Source organism: Globicephala melas, chromosome X (assembly GCF_963455315.2).
Source record: "Globicephala melas chromosome X, mGloMel1.2, whole genome shotgun sequence".
Taxonomy (NCBI): Eukaryota; Metazoa; Chordata; class Mammalia; order Artiodactyla; family Delphinidae; genus Globicephala; species Globicephala melas.
In genome coordinates this window covers 67,780,282-67,792,480 of record NC_083335.1, presented here as the reverse complement: position 1 = coordinate 67,792,480, position 12,199 = coordinate 67,780,282, and the positions used below count along the sequence as shown (strand labels likewise).

Here is a 12,199-nt window from a genome sequence, read left to right as displayed (position 1 = left end):
AACCTTGTGCTAGAGATTATCCATGCCCCACATAACACTCAAAATGGTACGCTCTTTGTCATTTGGGCAGTGAGTGAGCTGGTCCATAAACCCCATCTTATAGCTAACTTCTCAGACCACTCCTGGTACCACTTTTGTTAGTTTGGGTCCTCCAAAAATACGGACACCAAGGCATGATTGGACATGAACGAACATGATGGGAGAATGGCATGTGAAGGATAAAGGAGAAGGAGCAGGAATGAGTCTTCTTCTTCAGGGTGCGATGCGGGTCTGACGTCTGTAAGAGAGACGTGGGGGAAAGGAGGGTCAGATAAGAAGAATCTCAGATGCAGTTTCGTTCTAACAGTAAACTTTAGTTCCGTTTAGTTTAGTTTGTTCAGGCTCATGTGGAGTCCCCACCCTACAGCTGCCATTTAGAGGAGTCCCTGTCCTGAAGCAGTATGCCCCTGCCATGCTCAGTCACTGGCTGGGAGCTACCCAGAGGATGTGGGATCTTGGCACAAACAATGGTGGTGCCAGAGAAGTGGCAGCTGGCACTTGCCAATCTACTATGTTCCCTGCAGTGGATCGGAGGGGCATGTTTCTATGGCCACCACAAGGAAGCAGAAGTCAAAGGTGACTAACATTTCCGTTTTGAGTGACTTTGTGGTGGGGAGCATAAGGACACAGGAAGTAAAGAAAGATTGGGAGGGAAATGATGGGATTTTGGATACATTAAGGTTGTGTTTCTTACAGGACATGCAGGTGGAATTAGCCAGAATGCACTTAGAAATTTGGTTCTGGAACACCAGTGAGGGGTCAAAGCTAGAGAGAGATACAGACTTGGGAGCCATTCATTCCCTCAGTAAACTTTTATAGCAGTGTTTTTTCAAACGTCACCATAACCTTAGAAGTTCCTTGCATGGAAGCTCCAATTCCTTTCCCTTCACCCTCCTCAGAAGTAACCTCTATCCTTTGTCTTCAGCGTTCCCTTCCTTTTCTTTAGTTATTCTCTACATAGGTTCATATTCCTAACAACGTTGGTTTTGCTGCATCCTTTGGTCTTTATGTAAATGGAATCATTTGTGTTGTTTCTGACTTCTCCCGTGTGATACTGTGTAACTGAGATTCATCCCTGTTGTCGCATGTGGCAGGCACTTGTTCATTTTCATTGCTGTACACTGTTCCACCAAATGAATATACAGTAGACTCTCATTATCATGATAGTTATTTGCAGTCTATAAAGTTGCCATGAACACTGAATTAGGCAATCCTGAAACATTGCTCCTAAGGGAAATATAATTTCAAGTTCCTACCATCCGCTGGTCACAACATTTTCATCGACTGATCGCTGCGTAATCATGTTTCATGTGTGTTTCTGTTTAAAGGCCCTCTATTTAATACAAATATTATTGATTCATTAACACTGACCTCACAGCCAACAGCATTATAAATCATGCCTGAACAAGGTTTATGTACATATTTTCTTGAGTGCACGTCATAGTCATTTTGCACTCAAGAACACTAGACAGTACTTCAGCACTAAGCTTGGAGGCCATCTTTAATTATGAAATCACCAACAAAGAAGCACAAAAATGCAAACTATGTGGCACCAAATAAATCATGAAAAGGACACTTGCTTGCAGTATGAGACTGAAACCAGAAGGCAGGGCGTCACCTTGTTTGACCTCAGTTGGGAACATATTCCACCAACTCAAATTTTTCACAGCTCTCTCGAACGAGGAGGAAAGCACTCTGGTACTGATTTGTGGTTAAAAATGAATTTTAGCAAATAGGGGAATTTGCAAGTATGGAATCTACAAATAACAAGAATCAACTGTATCTCAACCTATGTATCCATTCTACTGTCAATGGGTAATTTGGGTTGTTTCCATTTGGGCAGATATTATTCATAGCGCTACTATAAACATTCTGGTGCATGTTTCCTGGTGCCCACGTACAAGAGCCTTCCAGGGCAGAGCTTTCCAACTTTTGGACCTGGGACTTTGAGGCCTTCATCTCCAGAGACAGCCAGACAGCAGCCCCTGGACCGCTTGGCTCTGGCCCTGAACAACTTTGTCATCTTACTCCTATATGCCATACAATCATCATTTTCTGTGTGAGCCATAGAATCAAATGGCTGGGAAGCTGTGTTCCAGTGCTCATACTTAGGACTGAAATTGTCATCTCATAGGGAAAGAAGATTTCCAACATTACTAGATCATGCCAGAGTTTTTACAATGGGGTCATGCTAATTTCTACTCCTATCAACAGTGTTTAACTGTTCCACATCCTCATCAACATTTGATATTAACAAAGTACAAAATTGTTGTCAATCTTGTGATAGTGAAATGGCGTCTCATTGTAGATTTAATCTGCAATTTCTTGATTAGTAATAATATTAGTAATAATATTGAGCAGCTTTTCATATGCTTGGCCTTGGGGATTTTCTTGTCTATGAGGTGTTCATTTAGTGTCTTTTGCCCATTTTCCCCTTGGGTTGTTTGCATATTTATTTGTGGAAGTTCTTTATGTATTCTATACTTTAATTCTTTGATGATTTCATGTTATGTAAATATCTTCTAGTTTTTAGCTTGCCTTCACTCTTTTTATCATACCTTTTAACGAACAAAAGCACTTCTTGTTAATTTTTCACAGCACTTTATTATGAAAAGTTCCATACAAGAAGATCACGGGACTTCCCTGGTGGCACAGTGGTTAAGAATCTGTCTGCCAATGTAGGGGACACGGGTTCGATCCCTGGTCCCAGAAGATCCCCTATGCCACAGAGCAACTAAGCCTGTGCGGCACAGCTACTGGAGCCTGTGCTCTAGAGCCTGTGTGCCACAACTGCTGAAGCCTGCGTGCCTAGAGCCCATGCTCCACAACAAGAGAAGCCACTGCAATGAGAAGCCCGCGCACCACAACGAAGAGTAGCCCCTGCTCACCGCAACTAGAGAAAGCCGGCGCGCAGCCACAGAGGCCCAGCGCAGCCAAATAAATAAATAAAATTTTAAAAGAAAGAAGAAGATCACAAGATGATCCGGGAAAGTTGAGGGGGTTCTTGCTGATCATGGACCACCTTCGCTCTCACCTGATGACCTTGCTTCCCATTTCATTGAGAGTATACAGGCAATCAGAAACAAACTTCCCTCATTCATAAATAGTTTTCTCTATTTTGGATCATTCCTATCAGCATACAAGTATGTTGTCGTTTCTCCCAATTAAAGAAAACCTTCTTTTGATTCCAATTTCCCTTCAAGCGACACCATTTTTCTCTGCTCACCTTCACATAAAAACTCCTTAAGAGTCAGTGTATACTTGCTGTGTCAAATTCTTCTCTTCTCATTCACTCTTTCTCTCCTTTCCATTTCACAATTCTCTATTGAGGGCTTACCACATGCCAGGTACTGTTCTAACACATGGTGCTACATCACTGAGAAAAACAGATGACGTTCCTTCCCTCAAGAGCTTACATTTCTGTCATAGGCCTATTGGCAATATTTTCTCAATCTTCAACTATGTCCATTCCTTTGTTGTTGGAAATCACTTTCCTGGACCCAGTTTCAATCTTTATTGGTTGCCTAGAGTGTCGCTCCTAGAACACTCCTTTACCAAACCCCTAAGTGGGATCTTCTGCTTCCTAGAACTAATGTCTTCATTGTTCTTGGTTTACCACAGTGTTTTGATGGGACTCATTCTCCAGGTACCATGAGTGATAATTTCTTTTAAGACTTTGCATGAACAAATATTACCTTTAATATTACCTTTAATTTCATGCTTATTTGATAGCTGATATATAATTTCAGGCTGAAAAGTTTTCTGACTTTCAATGTCACTTTTGAGAATGCTGGTACTATTTTGCATGCCATTATGATTCCCAAGCCTTTATGTATGACACATTTAATTTTTTTAGTTACATATATTTTGATTTATTACATAGTAAAATTAACTTTTTTGTTTTCAGTACCATGAGTTTTAACACATGGACAGATTTGTGTAACTATCACCACAATCAGGATACAAAACAGTTCCATCAGCCCCAAAATCTCCCTCATTCTGCTGCTTTGTAGTCAAACCATCTCCCCCATCCCAAACCTCTGATAACTGGTGATCTGTTTCCCATCCCTATAGTTTTACCTTTTCCAAATATTGTACAAACACAATCACACAGTATGTAACATTAGGAGACTGGCTTCTTTCATTTAGCATAATGCATTTGCGATTCATCCAAGTTGTTGCATGTATCAAGAGTTCCTTCCTTTGTATTGTTAAAAAATGTTTCATTTATAGATGTATGGTTTTATTCGTTCATCTGTTGAATAACATCTTGATTGCTTTCAGTTTGGGGTGACTATGAATAAGGTTTCTATTAACATTCATGTTAACATTCTATTAACATCCATAGTGTGCACTGGGAAGCGAGTTCCTGTGATGGCTGTCTCCAGCCTGTAGTTAGCTTCACTCTCTCCAGGGTGTCTGCAGGGACACATGACCTGGAATGACTGTCTCTACTGGTCAGAGGCAGGTCCAACGTCTAAGCTAGCTCTGTTTCCTCGAAGTGCACACACACTCATTGGTAATGGCCTCAGCTCAGTGGGGAGCAGTGCCGGAGCAAGAGGGGCTAGAACATTAGCCTGGTACAGGCTGGGTGGGGCACTGGGTACATTCTAGGAATCCAGCCAGAGGCCTGGGCAGCAATCAAGCCCACCTTCTCCAGGGAGGGATTTGAGGGGAAGGATTAAGTCCCACGAACGTTCTTTTCTGACCCTGAGGTCTGTGACTGTCCCATCCCACCTGTGGTCTGCCCACCTGAACACATGCCGTGGACTCTGGAAGGGAGTCAGGGTGAGAATATGGGGGAAGGTGTGGACCCAAGTGCTCCCCATTGTCCAGGTGCAGTCACTCCTTACTTCCCATCCTCACTGCGCCCATCCTGCCCCTGTCCCGGGTAGCTCATGTTGGGTGGCCTCATATATGGGTCCCCTGATTCTAAGATGAGCTACTCTGAGGAGCCACCCTTCCCAATCTCATTCCATCCACACCCACAGTAGTTGTCAGACATCATAGGATCACAGAGTAGGATCGAGAGCCACCTCCAGCGAATCCAACATTTCGAGCATCCCGACACCCTGTCGTGGGGGTTGGTGACTTCTGCATCATCCCCCTCCTATGTTTTGGGAATTTAACGACAACCTTTGAACAAAACAGATCCGACCCTTGCTTTTGCTCATTCAATGCCTTACAGAACCTGGACCAGCCTCTACTCCCTTTACTCCCTGAATCACATCTTTCTCCCTCAAGGGAGATTACCCCTGATTACATTTATTCACACACAGGGACACACCGTCACCAACCTTGAATAGCCAATCTACCATCATACCCCCTTTTGTGTAGTAAAACACCGGTCTTTCAGGAAGGGTGTCAGGCAGAACCACCCTTGCCTCACTCAAACACAAATCTGTCCCTCTGAGTCTCAGGCTGGTACAGCCCTGGGTCCTGGCTGAGGGAAGGAAGTGCTCCCCAACCTCGAGTGAGGGGGAAATCGAACATGGAGTTCAGACTCAATCTCGTGTGTCCTAAAGAGGCAGTCTGGGAGATTGAGCTGGGACACGGAAATATCATTTCCAGGAAAATCTGTGTCACGGGGCTGGTGGAAGAGTATTTGACGGGGACCATGCAACAACACAGACCTACTAACCACACTCGCCATAGAACCTGACAGGCCAATTTCCACTCAAGGGTGTACAGACGACCCGGCTGGAGGAGGGTGGTCAGCTGGCTAGGGCAGGGAGGATGTGAATGCTTCCAGATTGGAGCTCTGGAAGGGGGTCATGAGTTCCTGCTGATGGGAAGGGTGAATGGCAGAGATGAATGGGAACCGCCAGACCCCAGAGGAGGAGGGGGGTTTGGAGAGAGCTAGAAGAGGGCCTTCGGGGGAAAGGGAGGACGTGCCAATGTGGCCAGGCAGAGCACACACAGGACCCAGACCTGGGACACTCCGCTGGCTTGACTGCAGGGATGGTAACAGAGGCTGGCCCAGAGTCCCCACCACAGGATGCCACAGATACCGTTCTGGAAAAGGCTCTGACGTGGAGCAGCGCCCCGGCCCGGCCCCCTACCCCGACCCCGACCCCTACCCCTCCAGAGAGAAGGCAGAACACAGAATATGAGAGGTACTTTAATTGGAAACTGCTGTGAAACTGGGGCGGGGCGGGGGCAAAACAAGGGGGAGAGGAAGCCCTAGCTGAGGCAGAACAGGAGGGAACGAGCTTGGCCACAGCTCCAGGGCCCCAAAGGTACCAGCTGCTCCTCTTGCAGGAAGACGCTGGGCTCAACCTGTGAAACAGCAGAGTCAGGGAAGAGCCTGAAGCCAGGGCCAGCCCCCAGCCCTGCTCAACAGCCAGGACTGTGGGAAGGGGTACGGTGTGTGTAACACTCACTTCAAAGGGTCTGCAACTTGTCAGCCAGGTACTGCATGGCGGCTGCAACAGGGACAGGCATTAGCAGGCGCTCCAGACAGAGGGATACAGAAGCCCGTCCCCCATCCCCGTGAGGAACCGCCTAGCCCTGATACCTGAAACCCCTCCAGACCCGATGCAAAGAGCTCTGGGCCTGATCACTCCCCACCACCCAAATTGAATGTGGAACCGGTTCCTAAAGGGAAACAAAATGTGCCAGCAGCTCTCATGCTGTGGGCCGTGCCACAACCACTCAGAACTTGTCACACACACAAACAAACAATCCAACAAGAACCTTAGAAGCCACACCAAGCAGCAGTTCAAGGGAAAAATCAACGAGGCATCTCTAAAAGTCCTATCAGAAGGACATTCCCTAGGACTGGTCTGGTTGTCAAAGTGTGCATGCAGTCCAGACAGTACTTTGCTATTTGTACACACGCCCAGTTGTACATGCACAGCCAGCTCCAGGGCCAGGCCTGAGAGGTTCTCCTCCCCACAGGGATGATCGTCCCTGCCAGGCCCACTGCACCTGCAGCCCACCCCCACCCCAGGTGCCCACCCGGGTTCTTCACTAAGACACCGCTCTCCGGCCCTGGTTCCTCATACCAAGTTGCTCCTTAAGTTCGTCTACTTCTCTCTTTAGCTCGAGACACTAGGCCAGCAGACAGAGGAGGAAGAGAAATGATTAGTATACTCTGGCCTCCTCTCTCCTCCACCTTCTCCTCTCCCCCGGGCCCTCCACCCCAAAGCCGGGTGGTTAGACTGGCAAGGGCTCCTCAGTGGAAAGGAGGTGGGCTCCCTCCGTGGGGTACGTGATGGGGGCAGGGGAGGGGGAGCCCACACATGTCAGCTGAACTTGGACCCAGATCCCACCCTCGAGTTTGGGCCTGCATTTCCAGGATGCAGTGGAAGCATTACCCAAGGACAGCAGGGCGTTCCCAGTGGCTGCTGCTGCGTTTCCGGTCTTGGGGGATGGTCAAGTGGCCCCCGGTCACCTGAGAGGGCAAGGACACACAATCCAGCTTCCCAGGCTCCCAGTGAGGTGGAAAGGGCCAAGCGGGCTCTAAAGTGAGGTGAGGCAGCACCATCTTCTGCTGGCAACCAGCCGCCCCTGCTCCGCCCAGCAGCCGGAACCTTGTCTCTGGGCCTGCTTCCCCTGTTCCCCGGGGACAGCCATTTCGCCACTGTGGTCCCCAAACAATGTGGCTCTGGATTCGACCCTCCCAGAGCTGCAGCCACAGCCAGCACGTGGGAGAGCAATGTGGCCGAACAGGACTTAACAGAAAAGCCTGTTCCCCTGCAAGTCTACACCCGGAGCAGCTGTTTGGGGCACTGCCACCGATCACCCCGGCCGCACAAACCCCACACAGAGGATGATGTGGCTCAAGGCCAGCCCTGCCAGCACCCCGTCTTCTGTGGGAGAAGCTGCCTGGGAGCAAGGCTGTGCCCCCGGCAGAGACAGAGGCAGAGGTTTCTGTCCTCAACCCCTCTTCCCTCCCCTCATATCAAACCCACGACACTCACCTGAGGGGGCAGGCCCCCTGGGCATGACTTCTTCCTGGTTCAGGGCCAAGGGTTCTGAGTTTCCTGGATCTTGGGGGCCTCTGGTGTTGACGTCGCCACTGCTGGCTTTTCTACGATGCATGCGCAGACAAGATGTCCCTGGCCTGTGAGTGAGCAGCTGAAACAAAAATTTCTCACCGATTTGGACTAAGGAAGTGTGTGTGTGTGTGTGTGTGTGTGTGTGTGTGTGTGTGTGTGTGAGAGAGAGAGAGAGAGAGAGAGAGAGAGAGAGAGAGAGTTGTGTGATTCGGGCCAGGGTGAGGCAGGGAATTGGGAAGGGAATTGAAAGGCTGATCTCATTAGCACTTTCTCCCTCAGGCAGCCCCAGGCCAGCAGGCAGAGCTGATCTAGGCACAACAGTGGGACACTGAGAAAGCCCAGGCCCCCTGCAAGGAAGGTCTGGGGAACAGCTAGGAAGGAGGATTCAGGAAGCTGGTGAGTCTAAATACTGAGGCTTTCCGGGGAAGCTTTTAAGGGATCCCCCGACCCAATTCAGCTACCAGCCCTCCCTTCCATCCCAGCCCAAGTCTCTCAGAGGAGGTTGGAAAGAGGCCAAGGGTGGAGAACCGGGCCCAGGACACCCGAAGTGCTACCTTAATGTTTGTCCCTAGGAAAAGGAGCCCGATCTGGCATCGTAATGACCCAGTGACCGAGGGGCACCCAATGCTGACCTCTGAGGGGTGGACAGAGGCAGCATGGGTGAAGACGTGTGCCCTGGGTGCTGTGGGGGGGGGGGAAGAGTGGGGAGAGAGGAGGAGCATGGCCTACTCACTTGGCCCTTTGGGGCTGGGTCTCTATTTGGGTCCTTATCTTCTCCCGCCACCGCCTCAGACTCCCTTGCCCACCTGACCACGGATTTCTTCCCAGCGCCACTGTGCTTGGACTGTTTGGTTCCCGAAAGGACCAAGGTATAACTCTTGGGTCTCCCAGGCAGCGGAATACCAGAGATTGGGGGGAAGGTGGCCGGTTCCACGGGAGTTGCCGAGATTCGCTGCCCCCGGGAACGGAAGGTTCCCCCCAGGGCAAGTTTGGACGCTTCCCCGACGGATTTCTTCTCCTGGGCTCCGTTCTTCCTAGGAGTGACCTGCGGCAGGCCACCTGGAGCAGCAGCAGAAACAGAAGCAGCAGCAGCAGCAGCAGCAGCAGCAGCTCCCGGGTAGCTGGGCTTGCTGCCCCCCTTGCCCCACAGCACGCTCTGCATTTTCTTAGGGGAAGAGATGCCCTGCTTTCCCACGCCCTGCCTTTCCACAACCGAAGAGAGTCCTCGCGGAGCCGAGGACAGGGAAGAGCCTGTCACGTGACGGTAATTCTCCCTGACTTGGAACTTTGAGTGTCTGGGAGTGTCCCCGGGATCCTCGGGTCTGCTGGGCTTGGCCTGGCCTCCTCCTCTGCGGTAAGTGCTCACCGTCATCAGCTGTGTCTCACTGAATTCATCTGAGGACTCGGAGTCGGACAGCAGCCAGGCCAGGCCTTCCGCGGAGCGCCGCTGGCGATCCGCAGCCACGTTCAACCTACGCTTAGTGCCTCTCTTAGGGTTCCCCAAGGCCCGGCCCGCTTCAGGCCCACCGAGGTGGAGAGGGCCGGCTGGAGCCGTCGACGCCTCCCCACAGCTCTGGCCGGGCGCTCCTCGACCGCCGGGAACCGCCTCGAGACGCAGTGTCCACACGGTGGACACTTCGAAGTTGGTGGAGCTCACCGGGGACGGGAATATGAGGACGCCCAGCAAGTCCTGGTCGGTCAGCTGCTGCAGGTTGGCCTCCTCAGACTCCTCGATCAGGTCCAGGAGGTCCCTCTTGTGGTAAGCAGGGGAGCCAGGTCGGCCTTCGCGGCCCCACAGCACCGGCACTTGCGCTTCCAGCACCTCCCGCTCCAACTGGAAGCCCTCGGGGACCGGGAAGCCTCCTGCCCCCTCGCCGCACCGCGGATCCCCAGGCTCGGACCCTGGGTCGGGTCCCCGTGGGTCTGCAGGGCCGGCTGGGCAGACGCCGGCCTGCTCCCTGCCCTTTGGGCCGAAACGCATTCCCCATATATACACCTCATCCGGGGAGCTCATGTCGCGACCCGGGCGGCCCCGGAACCGGGGCGACGGTCGATGGCCCGAGTCGCGGTCGCGGTCACGGCGGGCTAGGTGGGCGGCGCTCAGAGGGCAGTGTCAGCCACCTCACGCGCCGCACGAGCTCGCCTCAAAAGAAAGGACGCGCCACTTTCAGCGCGCCTCCCACGTCCGCGCCGCGGCCTCCTCATTGATCCGGTCCCCTCCAACCAGCGGGCGCCTTGTTCGTCCGCCCCCTCGAGGCCTAACCAATGGGGTCGAGGGCCTCTGGTTTGCTCACAAGCCCGTGGGCGGTCCGGGCAGTTGGCTGGTGAAGGGGATGGTGGGAGTGCTTCCCTCTGTCAAGCCTCTGGGCCCGCCTCCTCTGGTCCTGCCTCCCCTTTCCGGTTAGAGTCACAGCTCTGAGCCTCCATTTCCTATCTATACAGGGGGTCGAGGGCATCGTGGAGTGAGGGCGCCGGGCTCCAGGGGTGGTGAGGATGAAACGTCAAGATGGAGGCGCTGGATGCCTAGCACGCGCCGAAAGCATTTGCCAGCCTCCCTTCCACCGCAAGCCTTAAGACCCAGCAGGAGAATGGGCACAGGAGTCCCGCAGTCAGTGATCAGGGGTCGGCCAGAGAGCAAAGGGATCGTATTTTCGTTCTGTAAGGTCTCTGTCTCAACTGCTCCATCAAATGTGGCTCAGCAGACGTTCCTGGCAGGCGGGTGTGGCGGATAGACTTGGGGTTGGCCTCGCTCCATCAGCCCTTCCCCCTCTCTGAGGCAAATTCAAAGAAGAGGAAATCACAGTGGCCAGTTACACCCCAAAAGGTGCTCCCCACCGCTGATCCTGGAGATGTGAACTAAAACCACGAATCGGGTTTCACACACTAGGTTGACAACCTTCAAAGAGCTTAACCATTCCGAGGGTGGGAGAGGTTAGGAGCAAACCCCTGTGGCGGTGGTGCAAGAGACGCATTTGGGAGGTAATTTGGCAGAATCCATTGAAAGCAACTTAGTGCCGGCACGCACTCTGTGCCTGGCACTCTTCTAAGCGCTGGGCATAAATAATAATGCATCCGCGTGACATGCCTTTAACTATAGTACCAACTATTACTGGCCTCTTCCCGGTGAGGAAACAGGCACTGAGAGGTTCGGCCACTGGCCCAAGGTCATTCGGCTCGTGGGGATCAGCGGCAGGATTGAAACCAATCAATCTGACTCCAGAGTCCTTGCTTTTAGCCCAAGATCTTTAAAAGGAAGGAAGAAAGAATCTATTTCCTCTATGCTCCTGCAAGTCCGCTGCCTGGTACTTCTTCCGGAGACACGCTGGTACCTGTAGTGTACAAGAACACATGCACAAGGGAGTTGGTGATGGGAAAAACTGGGAACACTCCAAATTCCCGTCAGTAAGGAAATGGATGAATGCAACGTGGCTTAGCATCCAGTAGCATAAAGCGTGGCAGTCCAACGGAATGCATCAGGCCATTCGCACAGCTTTCGAAAGCATCCGCCTGACTTCCAACTGCAAGTTGCAGAACGATGGCTTTGGATTCACATTTGTAAGTTAAATCACTTGCGTGCGTGGGCACACGCACACACACCAGTCAATCCTATGTAATATATGAGAATTCATTTAAGTATATGTACAAGTATGTTTTAAAGTTTTGAAGGACGCACAACCAAGGCCTACCAGTTGTGATGGCGGTGGGTGTGGATAGCCAGGTGTCTCTCAATTTTTCTTGGAACTGTCACTTCTCAGCTCCCCTGAGCTGAGCAGTACTGATGTCTGGGGAGTGGTGCCTCCCTTGGTTTCTATACGGCCCATGGGTGTTAGAATTTCCCGTGTCTGCCACCCCACTCCTACTCTGACACCGCTCCATTCCTCCCATACCTTCCTTCTGCTCCTTCCCGTTCATACTCCTCTGTCTTCAGTCACCTCTCTCTCCTGCAACCTGCTCTGGCTGACCTCCTGGAGAGTCCTGGGGTGTCTGAACCCCTCTTGCCTGTGGAACTCAAAGGCCCAGTTTTCTGGGTCTGCACCTGAGAAGCTGGCCGTGCTGGAGAAGTTTCAGAGCAGGGGAGATTGGGTGCACTGTAAATCTGCAATCCTCCTCCTCGAGCCTGCCCCCGATGGTGCCTGCCCGTTTGTGGATACCGCCCT

The 12,199-nt window shown here is 51.6% G+C and overlaps 1 protein-coding gene across 1 annotated transcript; it reads right to left on the bottom strand.

Annotated features, from left to right (window-relative positions):
• Window positions 1-6,197: 6,197 nt before the first annotated feature.
• LOC115850899 (uncharacterized protein CXorf49 homolog) lies at window positions 6,198-11,954 on the bottom strand. The gene is made up of 7 exons (XM_060292030.1): window positions 11,930-11,954; window positions 8,776-10,127; window positions 7,965-8,121; window positions 7,359-7,435; window positions 7,047-7,092; window positions 6,423-6,464; window positions 6,198-6,318 (listed from the first exon to the last, which is right to left on the bottom strand). The coding sequence occupies exons 1-6, from the start codon at window positions 11,952-11,954 to the stop codon at window positions 6,424-6,426; spliced, it is 1,698 nt and encodes a 565-aa protein (XP_060148013.1). The 3' UTR covers window positions 6,198-6,318; window position 6,423.
• Between the last annotated feature and the right edge of the window lie 245 nt (window positions 11,955-12,199).